This window comes from Armigeres subalbatus, chromosome 1, assembly GCF_024139115.2.
Source record: "Armigeres subalbatus isolate Guangzhou_Male chromosome 1, GZ_Asu_2, whole genome shotgun sequence".
NCBI classification, from domain to species: Eukaryota; Metazoa; Arthropoda; class Insecta; order Diptera; family Culicidae; genus Armigeres; species Armigeres subalbatus.
Window position 1 is genome coordinate 87,406,722 of NC_085139.1, and position 23,993 is coordinate 87,430,714.

General features: G+C 44.2%; 1 protein-coding gene across 1 annotated transcript in view; it reads left to right on the forward strand.

The window, feature by feature from the left end:
- The window catches only part of LOC134206328 (neurexin 1), a 532,462-nt gene that overhangs the window by 288,865 nt on the left and 219,604 nt on the right, over nt 1-23,993 (forward strand). The window contains exon 7 of the mRNA XM_062682027.1: nt 18,629-18,764. Within this exon, the coding sequence (XP_062538011.1) occupies nt 18,629-18,764 (136 nt within the window). The remainder of the gene's footprint in view (nt 1-18,628; nt 18,765-23,993) is intronic.

The window sequence follows — 23,993 nt, forward strand, 5'->3', positions numbered from 1 at the left end:
ATTGTCGGAACATAAGGAGGGGGACCCAACAGCATCTTGATGCGACATAAACATAGGACCAGGACCACTCGACAAAATGTGATTTTACTCCCACAGCAAATGCATTTTTGTGCGAATCGTTTCAAAACGGAGCAACAATTTAAGAGGATTAGATAAGAATTTTATGTCAGCGTGATTTTGAGAAGGGAACGTAAAAGCATCGTAAACCGCCGCAGAAAACCCTTTCATTTCAATATGAATTGTTTGGTCGTGAAACGTCTTCTAGACAAAACTTGGTGACACTTTCCTATCCGAACACGTTGTTTGATTACGTAAAACTCATCAAGCACAAATGAAACATTAAATCATCCTAGGCGATCTATTTCGATTATGTTTTGGAAACGGAGGCGTCGTTTGTGATGATATCGTGGATGAAGCGATAGAAACGCGGTGCTCCACACAATTTTACGACAAATCGAATTTGCCTTCGCCTTTCCTTCGAAGTGATACCCAAAGCCACAAACTCTTGATCCGATTTCCTCTTCATGGCGATGGATAGGCCGGCATTGTCACCAGCACCGCTTCGCTCTCGACCGATCAAGGGTTGAGCATAACCCCCGCAATCAAAGTGTGAAATGTCACACGCTGCCGTTGCACTCGACGAAAGTGTCGCCGGCACCATTCCATGCCCTTAGTCGCAACCCATCAGGCTGTATCTGTCGGCAGCACTCGTATACATTAATTACACCAACTACTTTAGTCTCATTAAGATGATGGGGGTCTTGTATTAAATTTTATACCCCCTATAGTACCACTTTAAGCATCGTCATAGTCGCTCCGTCGCTGGCTGGTGATAGCGAGCCCTGTCTGCTGCTGCTGACATCCATGGCGACGCCACGCCACGACGAGGATGTTTTCCTTCTCCCTTGGTTATCGTTTACCATCTTAGCAGCAGCGGCTTTCCACCGTTGTTGTCAACCTCCAGGAGCCATCGCGCAACGGGTGGGCGTTTTTCTTTATAAGTTTTAACTTTTACTGCCCAGATTTCCCATCGACAGTGTTGCCATTACGCCAGTACCGGGACGATCCAACAGGCATCCGCCTTTAGCCCATGATTGTTGTGATTACTTTTGTTAATGCTAAACCAATTCGTGGTCCCACAAAAGTAATCAATTGATGTCTTATAGAGATAATATTATTTTGTTTTGAAACGAAAATTGCTCATCTGTTGGACACTCGTTTGGACTGAATCTTTAATAATCTTCATGAAGTCGACCACGTTCCGAAGGGTAAATTTGTTTCATCCTTCATCCTTTGTTGTATGAGCCCTCGGTGCAGATGCAGATTTAAGCAATACTGCACGTCATTAGTTATGTGCACGCGAATACACCTACGGTTTCGTGCAACACTGACACAACTAAAAAAACATTTTTAACATTTTAATGGCAAAGTACAGAGAATAGTACACGGTCCCCCAGACGTGAATATCATTGTTCTTTCATGAACCAGCATGGTTTTCCCACGAAAAGAAAGCTTAGAGCAATAAGAAAAGGATACGAGGTATTTTAAAATCTTTTATCGTGAAATTTTAACATTTTAAAATTATCTCTTTTTACCAAAAGCATGTACTCCCCATGATCGCATATTTGTAACATTTGCATTTTGGTAGATTTTGTAAATCGTTTATCAATCCTCCCTACAAACTCAAACATTTCCAGCTTACCACAGATAAGCAAGATAGTAAAGCCTATTTTACTTTTGTGCGATAAGATGCAGAAAATTGAGCTATCTGAACGATTAACAAGCTTTTTACAAAATGGACAAAATGCCAGTGTTACAAATATGCGGTCATGGGCAGAATATGCTACTGAAAAAAATCATACTTGTTATCAGTTAAAAAAAATAGAAGGGTTGTGTACAACACACGACCGCTCGACGTAAACAGCGTGAAACCTCACAGTGCTCTCTGTGAAATCCCGAACAAAATAAATTGCGTGCGTGGTAAAGCTAGTAGTAGTAAAATTCTTCTTTATTTAAACATACAATTATTTTTAACATGTACAGTGATCGGCCGGCTTGGCCCTCCAACTTCAATTTTAATTATTGTTATTATTATTATTATTTTTATGTTTTTACTTAATTTTTAAAATATAATGTATCATGACGGCCTTCAGGAGGCGCTAGTGTGTTTTTTTTTAATTTGATAACCTAACTACTATGTACACTAATATTTACAATAAAAATTTGATAACCTAGATTGGAACTAGCGCCCTAAGCGCTTCTTGGTCCGAGTGCAAGCAACGGACCCTAAACTTTTCTTTACACTCACCAAAGCGTTCATGTAAGGTTTTTATTCCGGCCAGACGGTGGACCTCGGATGTTCTTGTCCTGGGAGGGGTGTTGAGGATCATCCTCAGGAATTTGTTTTGGACCCGTTGAAGTTTGAGGTGGTGGGTTTTAGCGCAGCTCTCCCAGACCGGCATGCCATATTCGATCACAGGGAGGATGATTTGCTTGTAGACAGCAAGCTTATTTTTCAGGGACAATGACGACCGCCGGTTGATCAAAGGGAACAGTAGTTTCAACAAAACGTTACACTTTGTCACCGTCTTGTCAACCTGCTGCCGAAAAATAAGCTTGCTGTCAAGGGTCAAGCCAAGGTAGTCAACCTCATTGGCCCATTGCACAGACGTGCCACTGAGGACGATTATACAGTCCTCATGCGGAACATGTTTAGGGGATATAGAGTGGAAAATGATGACCTGGGTCTTCGCCGAGTTGATACAAATCTTCCAGCTGGTACTTTGTCAGGGCATCCAGGCTTCGTTGGAGTTTTGCCACTAGCGCTCTGATCACTCTACCGTTGTAGACGATTGAGGTGTCATCTGCGAACAGAGACAAAATGCCGCCTTCTGGAGGTTCTGACATGTCGGAGGTGAACAGATTGAAAAGCAGGAGCCCGATGATACTGCCCTAGGGGACGCCTGCGGCGATTTTGAGCGCATTGGAACTCGCTCCGCTGATTGATACCCGGAATGTTCTTGCCGACAAGTAATTATTGATGATTTTTTACCAGGAAGCTGGGAAGATTGTAGCGTTGTAGTTTGTACACCAGGCCATCATGCCATATATCAAACGCCTTCTCGACATCGAGTAAGGCCATGGCGGAGGTTTTTGAGATAAACTTGTTCCGTCTGAGGACGTTGGTAACTCGAGTCAGTTGGTGTACAGTTGACCGACCGCGTCGGAAACCAAACTGTTCCTCGAGCAAGATATTGAGATTTTCGGCAGACTCAAGAAACCGATGATGAACAGCTTTTACGAATGGCTTGGATAACCCTGAGAGAAAGCTGATGGGTCGATAACTTTTGGGGGAGGAAGGATCCTTCCCAGACTTCCGGATGGGGATGTATTTCGCTGACTTCCAGGACGATGGGACGTAGCTGAGCTGGAGACACTGATTAAAGATAAGCGAGAGGTGCTTAAAGAACGGAGCACTCATTTGTTTGAGCTCGAGATTCAGGATGCTGTCGAAGCCTGGGGCCTTCATGTTTTTCGATAGTTTGATATAGGCCGTCAATTCGTCAGCTGAGATCTCCAACTCCTCCGAGAAGTCTTTGGGAATCAAATGGATGTTGTTAGCATGCTCGTTGACGGCTGCTTCGTGTGGACTGACGATGTTCTGCCCAAGATTGTGTGAGTTGACGAAGTGACGACCTATTTCAGCGACCTTCTCTGCAGGAGTTATCAAGCGATCCTTAGAGCCATTATTGTCTAGTGGGATCAAAGGTGGAATGGGCCGAGGCTTGGATTTTAGTATTTTGGTCATTTTCCAGAACGGCTTAGCATAATCTGGGAGAGTGCGGATCTTATTCGAGAAGTCGTTATTTTTGAGGTCCACCATTCTGGCCTTGATAATTTTTGTGATTCGATTGCAGCGTGCCTTAAGCTCAGGCAGTCCAGTACGCTGAAACTGCCTGCGAGTGACATTCCGCAATCGAATCAAATCTTTGGTGAGTGTATCGATGTTTAAGGAGTTGCTTACCTGCCGAGCCGTCGGGACATGCTGCTCTCTGGCCACCGAGATTGCCTCTTTGATGACGCACAGCTGGCGGTCGATACTTTCCGGCGTCTCCGGACGCACCTCGTAATCGACGGAGTTGTCGACGCACTGCTGGAACCGCTGCCAGTTCACTCGATGGTAGTTTCGCCGTAACTGCTGGTGCCGATTGACCGAGGAGCCCACTTTCGCCACCACCGGATAGTGATCCGAACTAAACTCCTGGTGGACAACCGGCTGCGAGACATGACTATTCATGTTCGTGATGTATAGGTCGAGGGTTGCGTGGGTACCGGACCGACTCAGCCGAGTGGGGGAATCCGGGCTCAAGATCGTGTAGTGACCTTCCTCCATATCGTTGCTCCAGATGGTGCCGCGACTGTTGCCCCAGGCTTGATGTTTGGCATTGAGGTCGGCATTGATAAGCTGACCTTGCCTCCGCGTGAGCTTGACGATGTCTTTCCGAAGGGCAGCCGATGATCCATCGCCGGCTTTGGCTTGCATTGGACAGTACGCCGCGATGAGCGCGATTGTGCCGACTGAAGTGGTGATTTCGACACCGATGGCCTCGATGATACTGAGCTGGAAGCTTGGAAGCAGACGACAGTTGATGTTGTAGCGAAGAGCGATGGCCACACCTCCTCCCCTGGTCAGCCGGTCGAGTCGCACGATGCGAAAGTCCGGGATGTTGACGGTCACCTCCGGTTTTAGATGCGTTTCACTGATGAACGCCACGTCTATTTCCTTCTCATGGTCCTGGTCCATTTCTCAAAAATGGTCCTGGTGGAAGCCTACTTCCTGATTTCCATTAACTCGGCTCGCTTTAGGCAGCCCTTTGTGGTGGCCCGCTGTTTGTCGCCACAGTTGGCGCACTTGCGATCGGCCACCTCCATCTTGTCACACTCTTCGGTCGGGTGGGCTTCGCCACACTTGTTGCAGCGTGGCTTCATGCGGCAGTTTCTGGTGTCGTGTCCGAAGTTAAAGCAGTTGGTGCACTGCGTGACGTCGCGGTGCACGGGCCGATATCGCTTCCAGTCAACGACAATGTAATTTATAACGCCGACCAGCTTCAGGTCCTTCCACGTTGTGGAGCCGTGTTCCAGGTGGACCAGGTAAAGCTGGTCGCGACATCTCCTCGTCTTGTCGTGACGAGCGATCTTGTGCACGGCAACTGGCTTAAATCCGCAACTGTCGAGCTCAGCTTAGAGCACCTCTTCCTTCATGTCTTGGTGGCCTCGCAGCAAAGCCTTTAGCGGCTTCGTGCCGGGGTGGTCATGAGTGTAGTACTCATACTTGTGGACCTCGAGGACTACGACGGATTGATGATGGTCCTTGTTTGCCGGCATTACTTTCACGCCCTCGCTGCAGAGCCGAAAAGTACATTTCAGCTCTTTAGCGATCAGCTGGCGAATTTTTGGGCGCAAATCCGGTGGATCGCCCTTGACAAACACGGGCGGGCACTTCTCCTTCCGCTCCGGTTGCACCTGCGGCAGCTGCGATTGCTGCTTCTTCCTCTTTTTCGGCGGATTGCCGGCGTCATCGAGTGGCAACGGAGAGAACACGTTGCTCTGCAAAAGCTGCTTGCAGGGGTTAGCTGCGCCTCCAAGAGCAGTGCGCTTAGGCACTTTTCCAGCGACCGAATCGGCCACCGAGTCTCCCATGACGGGTCCGGGAGAAAATAACGCCAACGCGACGAAGCGAAAACGTAAACAGCGAACGAACGAGAAAAAAACACTTGGAAAAAATGCGCGAGCAAAAAACACGTCCGTACGTGCTGCTGTCTCGAACTGGAATGAGCCTCGTTGCGTGGTAAAGCGGCTTTCTAGTATCTAACGAAGTAAGATCATTAGCTCCGCCCCTTCGTTATTCGTAATGAGTGCACATCAGATTCGGAGAATCGTTTGGTTGCTGTCAGTGCTTGTCAAGGCGCATCAAGACGCGTATATCATTGGTTTCAAATCTCCATTTTGATCGGAAGATAATTGATTTGAGACGAGTTATCTTTAAATTGAAAGTGGCGATTATGACGTCGGTAGCGGTCCCGGCACCATAAGAGCTGATTTTTTCTCCGCTAACACCTCTGAGCCGTTGTTACTAGATAGCCGTGAAATCTCGAACGAAGATGACGCACACGCACTAGACACGCCTCTTTTTATTCACAGAGAAAATGAAGCGGTGGACCAAACGGTGCATACCTAACAGCAATCTGATGTCCGATGTCCGTATTTTTGCAATGACGAAAAATGAACTTTAATTTTATAAATCTTGCCAATAAATTATGTTTCTGCGGAGAACAATCAGATTCCATGTTACCGTGCCATATTGCATAGTTCAATAAGTCGTGAAGCGATAGATTTACTTGCATTTGGAATTTTTTGATGTCTTGTTTACCAAACTATTTAATTTATTACGGGGCGCAGAGAATACATTATTTGAGCACCTAGCCAAGCTAATTCAGCAAAATGAAGTCATGTAATAACTGTTCTGATGTTGGTTTACCATTATATGGGCCGTTATAGCACACAAATGAGTTCTATAATAATTTTTAGGCAACTCATTTGAATTGCATAACAGTCATTAAAGCACCCATTTCGATTGTATGGAAAAGTAGGCCATTTTATCACTCAAAGTCAAATTGTAAACCAGATATTTTGTTCAGGAATTGCAAAAAAAATCATTATTATAACACTCATTTAGGTGTCATAATGAAAATCAACATCATAACAGTATGACTACAAGAAGAAGTGACTTTTCGGCTCAAAAAGGCGAAAGACTCCAACCAGACCCAAGTCAATGTTTCGCAAGAGAGTATCAGCCGGCCTGTGCCATCGGCACAAGGACCGGAAATACCTGGCAGCTGGTCAGTAGGGCAAAGCGGAAATCGAACGCATCTCGACCGGCAAAAAAAGCTAAGGACAGAGGCGATGCCTTGTTGGGGAAAACTGAAAAGGCAAAGTACGCTGAAGCCCTTGAATCGATGCGGGCGGCCGTAAAGCTTTCGGACATGGGACAGGGCGTGCGGAGCGTCAGACACACCAAGACCGGTGAAATAATTGTGGTTCCGAAACGCAGAGCGCAGGCTAGTGGGACTGACTACAGGAGCCTGGTGAGGTCGTTGGGGGCGGAAGTGACCTCTCAGTGCAAGCAACTGGACGAGGTCACGAACGCGGGCGACGTCGTCTCTGCCGTCAGAGTCAAGAAAGAAGACCTCTGTACGCCTAAGAGACTGTCTCTTTCGCACGCAGGTAGCCTCCCTAGTAGCACAGTTCAGATCGATTGGGTTGCAGCAACTCCAATGTGACTTAATTTGGTCGCAGATGAGTCAACGTGACTGATGTGTGACAAGTGTGCTACTCAGGCTACCCTAGGTCACCGGTTAAGGAAGCCAAAAGGTAATGGAGCGAGGGAAGTTGAAGATCGGTCGGTCAGCAAGCCCAGTAAGCAAACTCCAGCCGTCTCAGTGGACAGGTGCTATCGGTGCTAAGAGTCTGGACATAGGACCCATAACTGTAAGGGCCCAGACCGTAGCAAACTGTGTCGTCGTTGTTGTGAGGAAGAGCACATGGCGCAGGAATGCGATAAGGATCCAGTAACGTAGTTACAGGCCAGCAAAAAGCAAGCTTACTACTGACTACGTTATGGGTGGATCTTCGAGTCCCATCGGAGAGACAAACAGGCAAATAACACAGCTGAATCTTAACCACTGTGAAACTGCCCAGCAGCTGCTGTGGCAGTCGGTCTCGGAGTCGGGGATGTTCCCCTCCTGTCTGACCCGTACAACGTCCCTGTTGATAATGGCAATTGGGTGGTGGACGGGTCTAGGGTAGCGGCTATTTGCTCGATAGGCTGTACCCGATCCTAGAGGTAGTACACTCTGCTGAGGGTGTCGCGATAGCTAAGATCAATGGTGTGTTCTATTGTAGCTGCTATGCCCCACTAAGGTGACCATTAGAACAGATCAACCAGATGATCGATAGGCTATCGTCTGACGTAGTGGGTCGTCAAGGCAGGAGATTTAAACAATTGGGCAGTGGAGTGGGGCAGCCGCAGCACCAATCGAAGGGTTCAAGCGTTAATAAAGGCACCAGCGAAGCTCGACGCACTGCTAGTCAATGATGCTTCCTCTAGTACGTTTAGAAGGAACGGGGTCGAGTTGAGTTAACCGATAAGCTGATCGGACGAAGGCCGGTAGTCATAAGAGGTGACTTCAATGCATTGACCGTGGAATGGGGCAGTCGATGACCAACACAAGAGGATATATCCTGATTGTGCAATGTAGGCTCCGTTAGCACATTTCGGAGGGATGGAAGGGAGTCTATCATCGACATCATGTTCTGCAGTTCTTCGTTGACAGCAAGCATGGACTGGAGAGTTAGCGTGGAGTTCACTCACAGCGACCACCAGGTTATCCGCTACCGTATTGGCCAACGAAACCCTGGTGCAATACGAACAAGGATAATCATTAACCAGTAAATGGAGGTGGAAAACGAAAGCCTTCAACAAAGCCCTATTCGTTGAGGCACTCCGACCGCACAGCAGTACCGAGATCATTGATGCGGCCGAGCTAACAAAATGGATGGTAACGGCTTGCGTCGCTACTATTCCACGAAAACTATAACCGATAAGCAATCGGCGTCCTGCTTACTGGTGAAACGACAGGCTCAGTACGTTACGCGCTGCTTGCCTCAAAGCTCGGTGGCGGGCACAGAGAGCAAGGACGGATCCAGAGAGAGATGAACGCAAGGCGGCGTTTCGAGAAGCTAGGACCGTATTGAAACGGGCTATCCAACTGAGCAAGTCAAACTGCTACAAGGAGCTGTGCCGAGAAGCAGACGCCAACCCCTGGAAGACGCGTATCGGGTCGGCGGCGGATCAAAGGCCCATCAACGCCAGCTGAAATGTGCCCCGATAAGTTGAAGGCAATTGTGAAGGGTCTTTTCCCGAAACATGATCCGACCACGTGGCCGCCAATACCGGACGACGAAGAAGGAGAAGCAAACCCCGTAGATCGACAAGTGTCCAATAGTGAGCTTGCAGAAGCGACTAAACGCCTGACAGCGAAGAAAGCCCCCGGTCCGGATGGAATACCGAACGTTGCGGTAAAAGCTGCGATCCTGGCATACCCGGACATATTCAGGAAGGCGCTGCAAAAGTTCCTGGACGAAGGCAATTTTCCAGAAATGTGGAAGATCCAAAAGCTGGTGTTGCTGCCTAAGCCAGGAAAGTCACCCGGCAATCCGGCCGCGTACAGGCCTATATGCCTGTTAGACACGCTCGGGAAGCTCCTTGAGAGAATCATCCTCAATAGGCTGACGAAATGTACAGAGGGAGAACGCGGATTGTCGAATATGCAGTTTGGATTCCGTAAAGCAGTATCGACGGTGGATGCAATTCGAACAGTGCTCGAGAGTGCTGAGAAGGCGTCCAAGCAGAAGAGACGAAGAGATCGGTACTGCGCAGTGGTCACGATAGACGTGAAGAACGCGTTCAACAGCGCCAGCTTTGAAGTCATCGCGGCGACGCTGCACAGAATGCTCGTCCCCAGACCGCATCGTGCTTTCGTGCTGTGCGGTTCTTTCTCTCTTTGCGGAAGGAAGTTTTTAATACTACCCGAAGCTATTTTAATTTCAACGGTGCTTCTTAGCGCTATTTGTACCCACTGATCCCGTTACGATCTTTACAAGGACCCGTGCCTTCGTTTTACGTTGGACCCGTTTGCGGAAGTAAAATTCCGACAAGCGGTGGTAATCCTGCAGGGACACCGTTCTGGGAAAAAACCTCTTAGAAGGTCACGTCTCCACGCTCAGCAATGAGTATTAACAAAAACAAGAGGAAGAGTCTCTTAGTTCTCCACTTCCTTCAAAGAAACAAGGTTTCAAGACCGTCTTGCCCAAGCGCGGAAAAAATAGAAGGAAGCTGGAGAATTCAGATATTCCTTCTAACTCTAATATCGGAAATAATTCTTCTCCAATCGAACTGAGCAATCAGTTCGATTTGATTAATGATGAAACTGAGCAAATCGAATCTACCTCTAGCCCAGGTGATTCGATGCATGTGAAAAAGCAAAGGATTCCGCCAATTGTGGTATTGTTGTTTCTGGCTTCCGGAATGAGATTTTGAGTAACCTTCAGGGGATCAAGGTTTAATTTCAGATTGCTAGGAAGGGTGACTGCCGCGTTTTGCCGGGATCCTTTGACGATCGCAAACGTCTTCTTCACTATTTAACTGAGAAGCGCCATAAATTCTTCACATACGACGACAAAACTGAGCGATTGTTCAAAGTCGTCTTGAAAGGTCTCCCCAGTGATGACAAATCACTGGATGAGATTAAAATTGAAATTTCTCAATTACTTGGATTTTCACCAGTCCAAGTAATTAAGATGAAAAAGAAATCCCATTCTGGTACTTCCCAGAGGGCATTTCTCAAGAATTTTATTTAGTTCATTTTAACAAAAGTGAACTAAATAATATGAAAAGTTTGGAAAAGGCCTGTATTATGTCCCATGTCCGTGTTACATGGGAACATTTCCGCAGGCCTGCGGGAAATTTCCAAAACCCTACCCAGTGCCGTAAGTGCCAAAAGTGGGGTCATGGAACCAAACATTGTCACATGGATGCTAAATGCATGATTTGTGGTGGAACCTCTCACGCCAAGGACGCATGTCCTGTGAGAGAAGATTCCAATAAATTTAAGTGCGCAAACTGTGGGGGCAATCATAAATCCAATTTCTGGGAATGCCCTTCACACAAAAAAAGTTTTGAATTCCCGTGCAAAATTGATGACGGGAAATTCCAATCGGATCCCAGATTCGACGGGTAGAAATTTTTCAAACGCTCAAATTTCGAAACCGGTTACCGGTCGAGCAATTCATACCCACCACAATTCACAAACAAATTTTGCCGATCGTCAACGGGTAGCAAGCACTTCAGTAAATTCCAATTTTTCCAATGTACCCACGTATGCAAACATCGCTGCTGGTAGACCAAATTTCTCTTCTCAAAATGAGGTTTATACCTATGCCCCAACGGAAAATAACGGTCATGTTGCCGATTCAGGTAGCATGACTGCTTCCGATTTTGATTTTTAACTGAACAATTGCATCACATGATTGATGCAATGTTCAAAGCAAATACCATTCCTGTAGCTGTTCAGGTTGGTATAAAGTACACACAAAAATTGTTATCGGACTCCGTTTCAATGGATCCAAATAATTGTGTGAAAGTTCTAAATTGGAATGCCCGCTCTCTAAAGGGTAAGGAAGATGAATTATTCAACTTCCTTTCAGTTCATAATGTGCATATTGCCATTATAACTGAAACGTATTTAAAACCAGGACTCTCCATTAAAAGAGATCCAAACTATTTTATCTACAGAAATGATCGTCTTGACAGCGCCTGTGGTGGGGTCGCCATTGTTATTAATAGACGTATCAAACATAAATTATTTTCTTCGTTTGAAACCAAAGTTTTGAAACCTTGGGAGTTTCTGTTGGAACAAATTTTGGACAATTTTCCTTCATTGCAGCCTACTTGCCTTTTCAATGCAATGGGCAGCAAAAGAATTTGTTGAAAGCTGATCTTCAAATTCTGACTCGCAACAAATCAAAATTCTTCGTAATTGGTGACTTCAATGCCAAACACCGTTCATGGAATAATGCTCAAAGCAATTCCAATGGTAAAATTTTATTTGAAGATTGTTCTGCGGGATATTATACTATTCAATATCCCAATGGACCAACTTGTTTTTCTTCCAGTCGAAATCCTTCTACAATTGATTTAGTTTTAACGGATTCAAGTCAGCTGTGTGGCCAATTGGTAACTCATGCTGACTTTGACTCTGATCACCTTCCTGTGACATTTGAAATCTCACAAGAAGCCATTTATAATCCAATCAGCTCTACTTTTAATTATCATAGAGCTGATTGGGATTTATATAAAACGTATATCGATAGGAATTTTGATGTTGATATTCCTCTCGATACCAAAAGTGATATTGATAATGCTCTCGTATCTCTGACAAATTTAATTGTCGAAGCCAGAGGCATTGCAATTCCGAAATGTGAAGTTAAATTCAACTCCATTATTATTGACGACGATCTTCAGCTACTGATCCGTCTTAAAAATGTGAGAAGAAGGCAATACCAAAGAACTCGCGATCCCGCGTTGAAAGTTATTTGGCGAGATTTGCAAAATGAAATTAAAAACGCTTCGTTAATCTGAGAAATACCAACTTTGAGAATAATGTCTCGAAGTTGGATCCCAGTTCGAAACCCTTTTGGAAATTAACAAAAATTCTTAAAAAACCTCAAAAGTCAATTCCAGCGCTTAAAGAGGGAAATAAAATTTTATTAACAAATGGCGAAAAGGCTCAAAAACTTGCTCAGCAGTTCGAGAGTGCCCATAATTTTAGTCTAGGTCTCACTAGTCCAATTGAGGATCAGGTTACACGGAGCTTCGAAGACATTCTCAATCAAGAGAATGTTTTGACCCTTCGTTGGGAACCAATTTGGATGAAGTGAGATCTATTACTAGAAAATTAAAAATATGAAAGCCCCGGGTGATGATGGTATTTTCTACATACTTATCAAAAAACTTCCTGAAAGCTCTTTATCCTTTTGGTTAATTTATTTAACAAATGTTTTCAATTGGCATACTTTCCAGATAAATGGAAAAACGCCAAAGTTGTTCCAATTTTGAAGCCGGACAAAATCCAGCTGAGGCTTCTAGTTATCCTCAATCAGTTTGCTTTCTTCAATAAGCAAACTGTTTGAAAAGATTATTTTAAATAGAATGATGGTTCATATTAATGACAATTCTATTTTTGCTGATGAGCAATTTGGTTTTCGCCATGGGCATTCAACCACTCATCAGTTATTAAGAGTTGCGAACTTAATTCGGCTCAACAAATCTGAAGGATATTCGACTGGAGTTGCTCTTCTTGATATAGAGAAAGCATTTGACAGTGTTTGGCATGAAGGTTTGATTGTAAAATTGATGAATTCTAATTTTCCTCTGTACATCATTAAACTGATCCAAAATTATTTATCAGATCGCTCGCTGCAGGTAAACTATCAGAATACTAAATCTGATAGATTACCTGTTAGGGCTGGTGTCCCCCAAGGCAGTATACTGGGGCCCATATTGTATAACATTTTTACTTCTGACTTACCTGATTTACCACCAGGGTGTCAAAAATCTTTGTTTGCAGATGACACGGGCCTTTCAGCCAAAGGGCGAAGCCTTCGTGTCATTTGTAGTAGATTGCAAAAAGTTTGGATATTTTCTCCACTTACTTGCAAAATGGAAAATTTCCCCGAATGCTTCCAAAACTCAGCTTATAATTTTCCCACATAAGCCGAGAGCTTCTTATTTGAAACCTTCTAGCAGACATATTGTCACTATGAATGGGGTTCCAATTAATTGGTCTAGCGAAGCTAAATATTTAGGACTTCTGCTAGATCAAAAATTAACTTTAAAAATCACATTGAAGGCCTTCAAGCCAAATGTAACAAATATATTAAGTGCCTATATCCACTTATAAACAGAAAATCAAAACTTTGTCTTAAGAACAAACTTTTGATTTACAAACAAATTTTAGACCTGCCATGTTGTATGCTGTGCCAATATGGGCTAGTTGCTGCAATACCAGAAAGAAGGCACTCCAGAGGATTCAAAATAAAATTTTGAAAATGATTCTGAAGTTGCCTCCGTGGTATAGTACCAATGAACTTCATAGAATTTCTAATATTGAGACATTGCAACAAATGTCCAACAAAATAATTTCAATTTTAGACAAAAATCGTTGCAATCTTCTATTGCAACGATTAACTCCTTTGTACCCTTAGTATAAAATAGGTTAAGTTTAGTTTAAGTTGAAAACATTGTAATTCCTACATGGTTCAATTCAACCAGAGGAAAAATCTAACTGCCAGAGGCAATTGAAATGTATTAATAATAACTAAAAGCGTAACATAGCAAATAAGGATGATAGTGTTAAGAAAACACGGAACACCTAGTCTAAGAGATAAAGCATGTATTAGATAATTAGCAAATAAAATCAGCTAAAAAAAAAAGAAAAAAAAAAAGAATGCGGGTCCCCAACTATCTGTGCAATATCCTGAAAAGCTATTTTCAGGGTAGAGTTCTGATGTACGATACGAATGAAGGCATAAATCGATACCCGATACAGCGGGTGTTCCCCAGGGCTCCATACTCGGCCCAACTCTTTGGAACGGGATGTATGACGGAGTGTTGACTTTGCAGCTACCCAGGATAGTGAAAATCATTGGTTTTACGGACGACGCGTTACCAGCGATGATGCGCGAGACACTTGAAGAAGTGGAGGTGTTGGTGATGGAGACGATAAGCATGATCGAGCGCTGGATGAACGGAGTTAAACTGCAGATAGCTCACCACAAAACGGAGGTGCTATTAGTCAGCAATTGCAAAGCGATCCAGCGGATGGAGATCGTCGTCGGAGGACATGCGATTGCTTCGAAGCGATCACTGAAGCACCTGGGAGTGATGATCGACGATCGGCTAAATTTCAACAGCCACGTTGACAAGATAAGTCGGCGAAGGCAATGAACGCAATAGCGAGGATCATGCCAAACATAGGCGGACCAAGTAGCAGCACGAGGCGTCTGCTAGCAAGCGTCTCGTCATCGATACTGCGGTATGGGCTTCCTGCTTGGGGCAATAGCTGAAAAGTGTGTTTCGGCTGATAGCCATTCAAGTCGCAAGCGCATATAGAACGATATCTCGGAGGCAGTAGGTGAGACTGGGTAGAATTGATCCCCTTTTCTGATTTCCGATGTATCACAGCCAAAAATAAATAAACATACGTGATTTCCACACAGACTCTAGAAAAGAAATATAAAATTTTAAAGAAATATAGTATTTAACTTCACTGATGTATGACAGTCCTTAAATTATTGTTGTTATGGATACACAATCAATTTTTTAGAGTGTTGTCAAAAATCTACTTTTAAAATTTTCGGGGGAAATTGATCCCTCTCCAAAAGCTTGCTTTGATAAAATTAGAAAGGTGCCCTCAGATTTTTTTTAAATATTTTTCCTTCAAAATACGCGCTATTTGTTATTGAATTCGACAGAACATGCAATTTTAAAATTTGGGAAGACTTGATCCCCTTTCTATGATATCTACGCAATAAATGATTTTTCCTGATGAAGTGTTATCAAATCTGTCAAATCTACAAAAAATTAGAAGCCTGAAAACAGATTTATTTTTTTTTTTTGAATTTTTTGCCAAATTTTTGTATGGGTGACTAATGGGGGATCAAATGTCCCCATATTGAGGCAATAACTTCAAATCCAAATATCCTAAAACTTTGATGGAATGTTGACATTTTCATCAGTACAAATCATTAAGCACATTTATGGCTTTGTGCTGTGAAAAACCAAAGCATTTGGTCATTGTTATGAAAAGTTGTAGGAAGGTAGGAAGGTCAAAACATACAAACCGCCCTGCAGAATAAATAAGGTTGTCAATCCAAAAAATAACTCACCACATAAAGGTTATTTGTCTAGAGGATCCATACTAAAAAATACGCTAGAACAAAACTACTTTAGTTCTCGATAAAACAGGGGGTGATCAAGTCTCCCCATTTTCCCCTATGCCCTTCGTCAAATACTCTGGACGGATCCAATGAACCTACCTTATTACACAAGCCGCTGCAGACTGATTGCGTTAGAGAAGCTCGCTTCGAAACGTACAAACTTGCAGACCCTTGTTATCTTCTGATTTGCTTGGTTGAAACCTGGACCCCCCTTTTGCTGAATAACGTTTCGTTTTATCCCTCTTGTCAGCAGCGTGAGCGCGAACGCCTTTGATTAATGTCTACGTTCTTTCTATAGTATCAGTGCAGTATTCGATTTTAACTTGTCAACTGGCTGTCTCGCTTGAAAACATACGAAACCCGAAACATTTTTGTTGGTAAAGTTCGCGACCATTCATACCTGGTTATGTTTAGGTTCCGGTGGCAACTTATCGACAATCTCCTCCAACCATAACCAAAATTTAAAATGTGATCTTGAACACGACAGCATCGGTCGTCCAGAAATATGGCTGCTTTCCCTGGAGACCCCAAGAAGCCACGGCCAAGCCAAGAAGAACGAAACTGAAGGTCGTTTGTTTGATGTGACTACTAATCATGTACCAACCACTTAAAGCCTGCTCCAAGTCAGAGATGCATCCTGAACAGAACATGAGCCAAGAGCGCGCCTTGGTGTTCTTAGTTTTGAACTCTGAATACAGTTCAGTGTGCACTGGGTTGGTACGCAAGCAAAACGATCATGGTAACTAAGATTCCTTAGATTTGGACCAGAGCTTGAAATAATCGAATATTTTTGGTGAAGCCCATCGGCCTTCTTTGTCACCCTCACTTCTTACATATTCATATTCGGCTGAACATTGACAATTTCCGATCAAATTTCAGTCAGCGAGTATTTATTTAGATTACGTAAACTAATATATTACTGTACAACTAAACACTTAAATGATGATATCAACAATTACGCACATAGATCTGACCCCGATTTTGAACTGAGGGACAATTTAAGTGCGAAAAGTTAATATAATCAAGGCCAATTATGTTTTCTTTAAACGCAGTGACTATTCTCAGTACCAATCAAATGAATGAATATGTGAAGAAAAAAACTGAGTAAGTAATTCTATGTTTTGAATAGTCATGCCACGTTTGTCAATATTCGGCCCGAAGCTGCTTCGTGAAGGTGATTATTTTATGCTCTGTAATTGGAACTATGCTAAAACATACGAGCATGCTTGATTTCCATCCGTTAGGTGCCCACGTGTTCCGTTACTAGCCGAAAAATGTGTAGCATGCCGTCGCTTGAATTTGTTTTCCTAGGATACAAGTTGCTAAGTAAGGTCAGTGCTCTTGAACAGTGTGCAGTGTTCAGAGCGTTTTGAACACGCGTTCTCGTGTTCAGATGCATCTCTGCCAAGTAGTTCGATTGCAGACCTAAGTGCAATGCGGTCAATAGTCCTGTTAAAACTGTAAAGTCATACTAAGTCAAGCAGTTTCACCAAGAATATGAGTGTTGCATTGCAGACACTGAAGATGACCTTACTGTTGAGGTCGAAATACGTATCTGTCAAGGTACAAATAAGTAATGGAATTAAATGGGATTGTACAAACTCGTCTTACGACAAGTGTTGCATTTTAATAAGTTGACTTCCAAAAACCATCTTTTAATCACAACTTGAACAGTTACGAGGTAGACGCGTACATGGGAATTTCAGAATCCTTAATGTTTGAAATCTTTAATATGAATAGCTCAATTAGCGTCATTGACTATGCATATCAAATTTCGTTTTTAAACCAATTTCAATTGCGCACGCCTATGTCGTTCGAAGCAGAAACCTTCACAAAATGCCGGAAAACTTCCAACTGTGCTAGCCTTCTCGGAGGTGCCCCCTACCAGAGCTACCAGACGGAAACGATAATGGCGACACTCTCTTTTCCCGGATTTCGTTGCATTCCGCTCTTTGCAAGGCATTCGTATGTACAACTGCCGGGAAATCTCATTAAACTAAATTTCAAAATTACTACCGCACGCAAACTGTCGCCGCCATCGCTGGTTGACACCTCCCCTCTACGACGGTCGTCCTGATCGGGAGACGAAAGATGGAAAAATGGGGATGATGGTGGAAATTTGTCTCATCGTCATCGACGTTCCGCTCTCGTCGTGTCGTCGGCTTGGTTTTATGGAAGCAATTGTAATGCTTCTGTTGCCGAGCAGTGCACAGGCTGGATTTTATGTGTGAGAATCAGAACAATGAGAAGATTAGCGAATTGATGTAATTTTCGTCTGGGTGGAAGATGGTCCTAATGGTTTCGCCAGTTGGGTGAGAATGGAAATTTAACATTTTTGTTCATGTCGAAGAACGAAGTCAATTGCAGTCTTCCTGTTGGAATTTACATTTCTACCAATAATGCCACCATAATTATATATTTAAAACATTTTCATTTTTTGCTTATTTCTCATTTTAATCAGTTTTACCCAAAAATTGATGGCATATTTTGATACAAACCCTTATAAAAAAAATCATATAGAAATGTGGAAGATTTTTGCAAAAAAATCATTGCATTTTATATTAGCTTACATTTTTGTATTTGATCCTTCCATAATCGGTTTTAATGCGATCCGTTTTTTCTGGTTTCTGGCCTTCTTATTCAATGAAATATTGACGAAAAATACATCAGAAAATCAATGGAATATCAGATACTATTCAAAAAGTTCTGGTAGTTGAAATGGGTATTGAGAATTTGTTAAAACCCATCTGCGTAAAAAGCAATCCCAGTGCCAAGATTTTATACAAAATTGTTAGATTCGTATCCAGGGTGAAGGTATTCATTTATCATTATCATGGCAAGGGGTTAAGCAGCGATAAAAATGAATGTAACCTTTCGCAAGTTTAAAATCCACTTGTCAGATTTAATTTATTTATTCCACACATTTGTTCACATTACGAATAATTCACAAACGGGACCGTATTTCAAAATCATCCTACTAAACCGTACCCTCTCTGTCTTTCTCCTGCAGGGAACCCGCAGCAACGTAACGGATGCCTGCGAGCGGCACGACCCCTGCCAGCACGGTGGCATCTGCATATCGACCGATTCCGGTCCAATCTGCGAGTGCCGCAACGGAGAGTACGAGGGACCCTACTGCGAACGAGGTACGTACATCCATTCCGACGGCGACGACGATGACGACGGTTTTGTTGTGGGAAAATTTCCAATCTAAATTCCTCGCCACTTTCCGTGTCGGGGCGACAGCACCGGGGCTATTTCTCCATGTGCGATCTGGTATGGTGGCGCTGGCCAGCTATGACTGCTGGTGCCATTGCTATCCTTTATGTCGTAATAACGCATAAATTCCATCGACTCTTACAAATAGTTTAACGCGATGATTCTTGGGCCGTTACCCGTTACTGTGAACGGGCAGTGCCGCAGCCAACAATTGGCCAAACTGTTCATGGGGTGTACGAGAGCAGGTCCGAAGGCAAGCAGTCAGACGCTCCTGGGACGACAGTAGCGACAAACAACACAGGCTTGATTTGAAATTCATGCATACATTTACATAAGCTCGAGCAATGTTGCTACTCCGACTGGTTTGTTCGTGTACCGGATGGTCCTCTGTGAGCATATTATCGTCGGAGAGAATTTTAATGACAATGGTGTAATCAACGTGTCTAATCTAAGAAAAACGAACTTTTTGTTAACTTATCGGATGCAACGTATTCCGAAAGAAACGGTAAATCGGAAACCCTTTTTCCGGAATGCCCGAGATTTTCAAGTAAGTTTCCCGAAGATGATAAGAAGTCTAGCCTAGCTCTAAGCTGGTTCTCGTAAAAACAACAGAAAAATGTGCTTAAGTTCAAACCATGGTGTGGAAGCCTTCATCTGGAAGGCTGGAGCAACTTTCTTAAGAATATTAAAAGTCCAGAAAAACTTTCCCGAAAGACTGAAAAGCATCTTAATCCGGGAAGCTATAAAAGCATCTTCTCTCGGAGAATTGGAAAAGATTTTCTTCCTAAATGCTATAAATCATTTTCCGCAAGGTTTGAGTACATTGTCTTTTCTAGCAGATGACTGCAAGCGTCTTTTTTTCCGATCGGTTCTAAAGTATCTTCTTACGGAAGGATGGTGAACATCTCCCACCAGATAATACCAGACAATATCTCCGGAAGGCTTGAATGCATTTTCCACTTACCAGGTTGAAAAGCATCTGGAAGCCTGGAAAAGATTTCCTTCAAAAAGACTCGACTCCATTTTGTTGAAAGACATTTCGTCGAATTAAATTTGGTCGAATGACGTTTAGTCGAAAGGACACTTCTTCTTCTTCTTCTTATTGGCATTACATCCCCACACTGGGACAGAGCCGCCTCGCAGCTTAGTGTTCATTAAGCACTTCCACAGTTATTAACTGCGAGGTTTCTAAGCCAGGTTACCATTTTGCATTCGTATATCGTAAGGCTAACACGATGCTACTTTTTATGCCCAGGGAAGTCGAGACAATTTCCAATCCGAAAATTGCCTAGACAGGCACCGGGTATCGAACCCAGCCACCCTCAGCATGGTCTTGCTTTGTAGTCGCGCGTCTTACCGCACGGCTAAGGAGCACTAATAAAGGACACTACATCGAATGGATGGAACAGGAACTTTAGTCAACAACAATAAAAAATACGTAACGTAATGTAACAAACAAGTAGAAGTAAGCACTGTAGTAGAATAAGTTAATGTACCTAGATTGTACCTCTGCCTAGTATAAATAGTATGAGCTACGATCATTTTCACTTTAGTCAAGTTATTATTTTTCATTTCATTTTAGTCGAGTTAAGTACGAAACACTAAAGATGGCTTTACTGTTAAGGTCGAAATACGTATCTGTCAGAGGTACAATCATGCGGTGGAATTGTATGGAATTGTTCGAACTTGTCTTAAGTAAATTTAAAAATAAATTATTTATTGCGGTGTTTCTAAAAGTCACATAATTATTGCTCCATTCATTCATTTATTGAGTTAACATCTAAACAGATAACATTGAATAAACAATTTGACGCCACAATACACGGTTCGAGGCCGAATCTCTGAATCCTCGAATGCGCCTACGCTCGCCAAGGCGTTTTGAACCCATCTGCCCATCTCGCTCGCTGCGCTCCACGCCGTTTCGTACTTGCCGGATCGGATCGTTGCAGGGTTGCTGTCCGGCATTCTTGCAACATGTCCTGCCCATCGTACCCTTCCGGCTTTAGCTACCTTCTGGATACTGGGTTCGCCGTAGAACTGGACGAGCTCGTGGTTCATTCTTCGCCGCCACACACCGTCTTCTTGCACACCGCCAAAGATGGTCCTAAGCACCCGTCTCTCGAATACTCCGAGTGCTTGCAAGTCCTTCTCGAGCATTGTCCATGTTTCATGTCCGTAGAGAAGTACCGATCTTATTAGCCTCTTGTACATGACACATTTGGTGCGGTGGCGAATCTTATTTGACTGCAGTTTCTTCTAGAGCCCGTAATAGGCCCGACTTCCACAGATGATGCGTCTTCGTATTTCACGACTAATATTGTTATCAGCCGTTATCATGGATCCAAGGTAGACGAATTCCTCGATCACCTCGAAGGTATCCCCGTGTATCGTAACACTCCCAAGTAACACCAAGCATTACAATATTGGATATAAATCAATCTCAAATTGGCATGCTAAATGCTAACTACATTAAATCAGTTTTATCGTTATAAAGTTTATTTATTTATTATCAGACTAAGGCCGGAGTAGCCTGTGCTGCACATAAAAGTCTTCTCCATTCAGCTCGGTCCATGGCTGCACTTCGCCAACCACGCAGTCTGCGGAGGGTCCGCAAATCGTCCTCCACCTGATCGATCCACCTTGCCCGCTGTGCACCTCGCCTTCTTGTTCCCGTCGGAACATTGTCGAGAACCATTTTCACCGGATTACTGTCCGACATTTTGGATACGTGCCCCGCCCACCGCAGTGTTCCGATTTTCGCAGTGTGAACGATGGATGGTTCTCCCAACAGCTGATACAACTCGTGGTTCATTCGCCTCCTCCACATACCGTCCGCCATCTGCACCCCACCATAGATGATACGCAGCACTTTCCTTTCGAAAACTCCCAGTGCGCCTTGGTCCTCCACGAGCATCGTCCAGGTCTCGTACCCGTAGAGAACTACCGGTCTAATAAGCGTTTTGTAGATAGTCAGTTTGGTACGGCGGCAAACTCTATTCGATCGGAGCGTTTTGCGGAGTCCAAAGTACGTACAATTTCCTGCCATGATGCGTTTCCGAATTTCTCTGCTGGTATCGTTATCGGCGGTTACCAGTGAGTCCAAGTACACGAATTCTTCAACCACCTCGCTTTCGTCACCACCGATAAAAACTCGTGGTGAGTGGCTTACGTGGCTTACATTGAGCTCTATTGAGCCTCTTCCTATCATATACTTCGTCTTTGACGTGTTGATGACTAGTCCAATCCGTTTGGCTTCGTTTTTCAATCTGATGTAGGCTTCCTCCATCCTCTCAAAGTTACGTGCCATAATATCAATGTCGTCAGCCAAACCAAATAACTGGACGAACTTCGTGAAAATCGTATCACTCGTGTCAATCCCTGCCCTTCGTATTATTCCCTCCAAAGCGATGTTGAATAGCAGATACGAAAGACCATCACCTTGCCGTAACCCTCTGTGCGTTTCGAAGGGACTCGATAATGCCCCTGAATCTCGAACTACGCACATCATCCGATCCATCGTCTTACTTACTTACTTATGGATCCTGTACACCTCCGGTGGTGCAAAGGGCCGACTTGAAAGATCTCCATCCTGAGCGATGCCCGGCTATCGCTTTAACCTGTTGCCAGGTTAGATTTCGGTCGACTTCTTTTATTTCTTTATTGAGGCTTCGCCGCCATGAGCCTCTGGGTCTGCCTCTGCTGCGATGTCCCGCTGGGTTCCAGTCTAATGCTTGCTTACAGATTTCGTTTCCGCCCCTACATAGAGTGTGGCCGACCCAGCCCCACTTCCGATCCCGAATTTCTGTTGTTATCGGCCTCTGGTGACAACGACGATGGAGCTCGTTGTTTGAGATCCAGTTGTGAGGCCACCAGGCCCGAATTATATACCGCAGGCATCTGTTAATGAACACCTGCAGCCGTTGAGTGTTCTCCACTGATACACACCATGTTTCGCTAGCGTATAACAGCACAGATTTCACGTTAGAGTTGAAAATTCGTATTTTGGTGCGTTCACTTATCTGCCTGTTTTTCCAGATATTTCTTAAACTCGCAAAGGCAGCCCTTGCTTTCTTGATCCGTGCGCCTATGTCGATCTTGGTACCGCCGTCTGACGCCATTTGGCTACCAAGATATTGGAAGCTTTCAACATTCTCCACTGGTTGCCCGGCTACTGTGAAACTGGAAGGAGTCACCGTGTTTACATCCAACGATTTGGTTTTGTTGACGTTGATGACTAAACCTGCCGAAAAGGAGCGCTCGGCAAGGTCGTTGAGCTTACTCTGCATATCAGAGCGCCGTTGCGCGAGGAGTGCAACGTCATCCGCCAATTCGAAGTCGTTTAGGTGCTCCATGGTTATAGGCTGCCATAACAGCCCGCGGTTTGGTTCACGGTCAATCGCATCTACCAGAATCTCATCGATTACGATGAGGAACAGTAACGGTGATAGAATACATCCTTGCCTCACACCAGCTACGACCCGGATAGGGTCGGACAGGACCCCATTGTGCAGCACTCTACACGAAAAGGCCTCGTACTGTGCTTCGATGAGGCCGATGATTTTCTCAGGAACCCCCTTGCGTCTCAGGGCGCCCCACATATTCTCGTGATTGAGACGGTCGAAAGCTTTTCGTAGTCAATGAATACCAAGTAAAGGGACTCTTGGAATTCGTTAACCTGCTCCAAAATGATGCGGAGCGTGACAATATGGTCCACACAGGATCTTCCGGCACGGAATCCGGCTTGCTGCCGCCGGAGAGTCGCATCGATCTTCTCCTGAATCCGGGCTAGGATAATTTTGCACAGAACTTTGAGAACGGTACACAGCAACATAATTCCTAGCCAGTTAACGCATACAGTCAGGTCACCCTTTTGGGCACCTTCACTAAGATACCTTGCATCCAGTCGACCGGGAAAGTTGCGGTGTCCCAGATATTACGAAATAAACGATGCAGTAGTTGAGCGGATGTCATGGGGTCAGCTTTGAGCATCTCGGCTGATATGCGGTCGACCCTGGGGCTTTATTCGATTTCATGCTTTGGATGGCTGTTTGAATCTCTAGCAGTGATGGAGCTTCGGTATTGACACGTGTTATACGTCGGATCCTAGGCAGATCATGCCGAGGTGGTGATGGCCTGGTTGGCACTTGAAAAGTTGT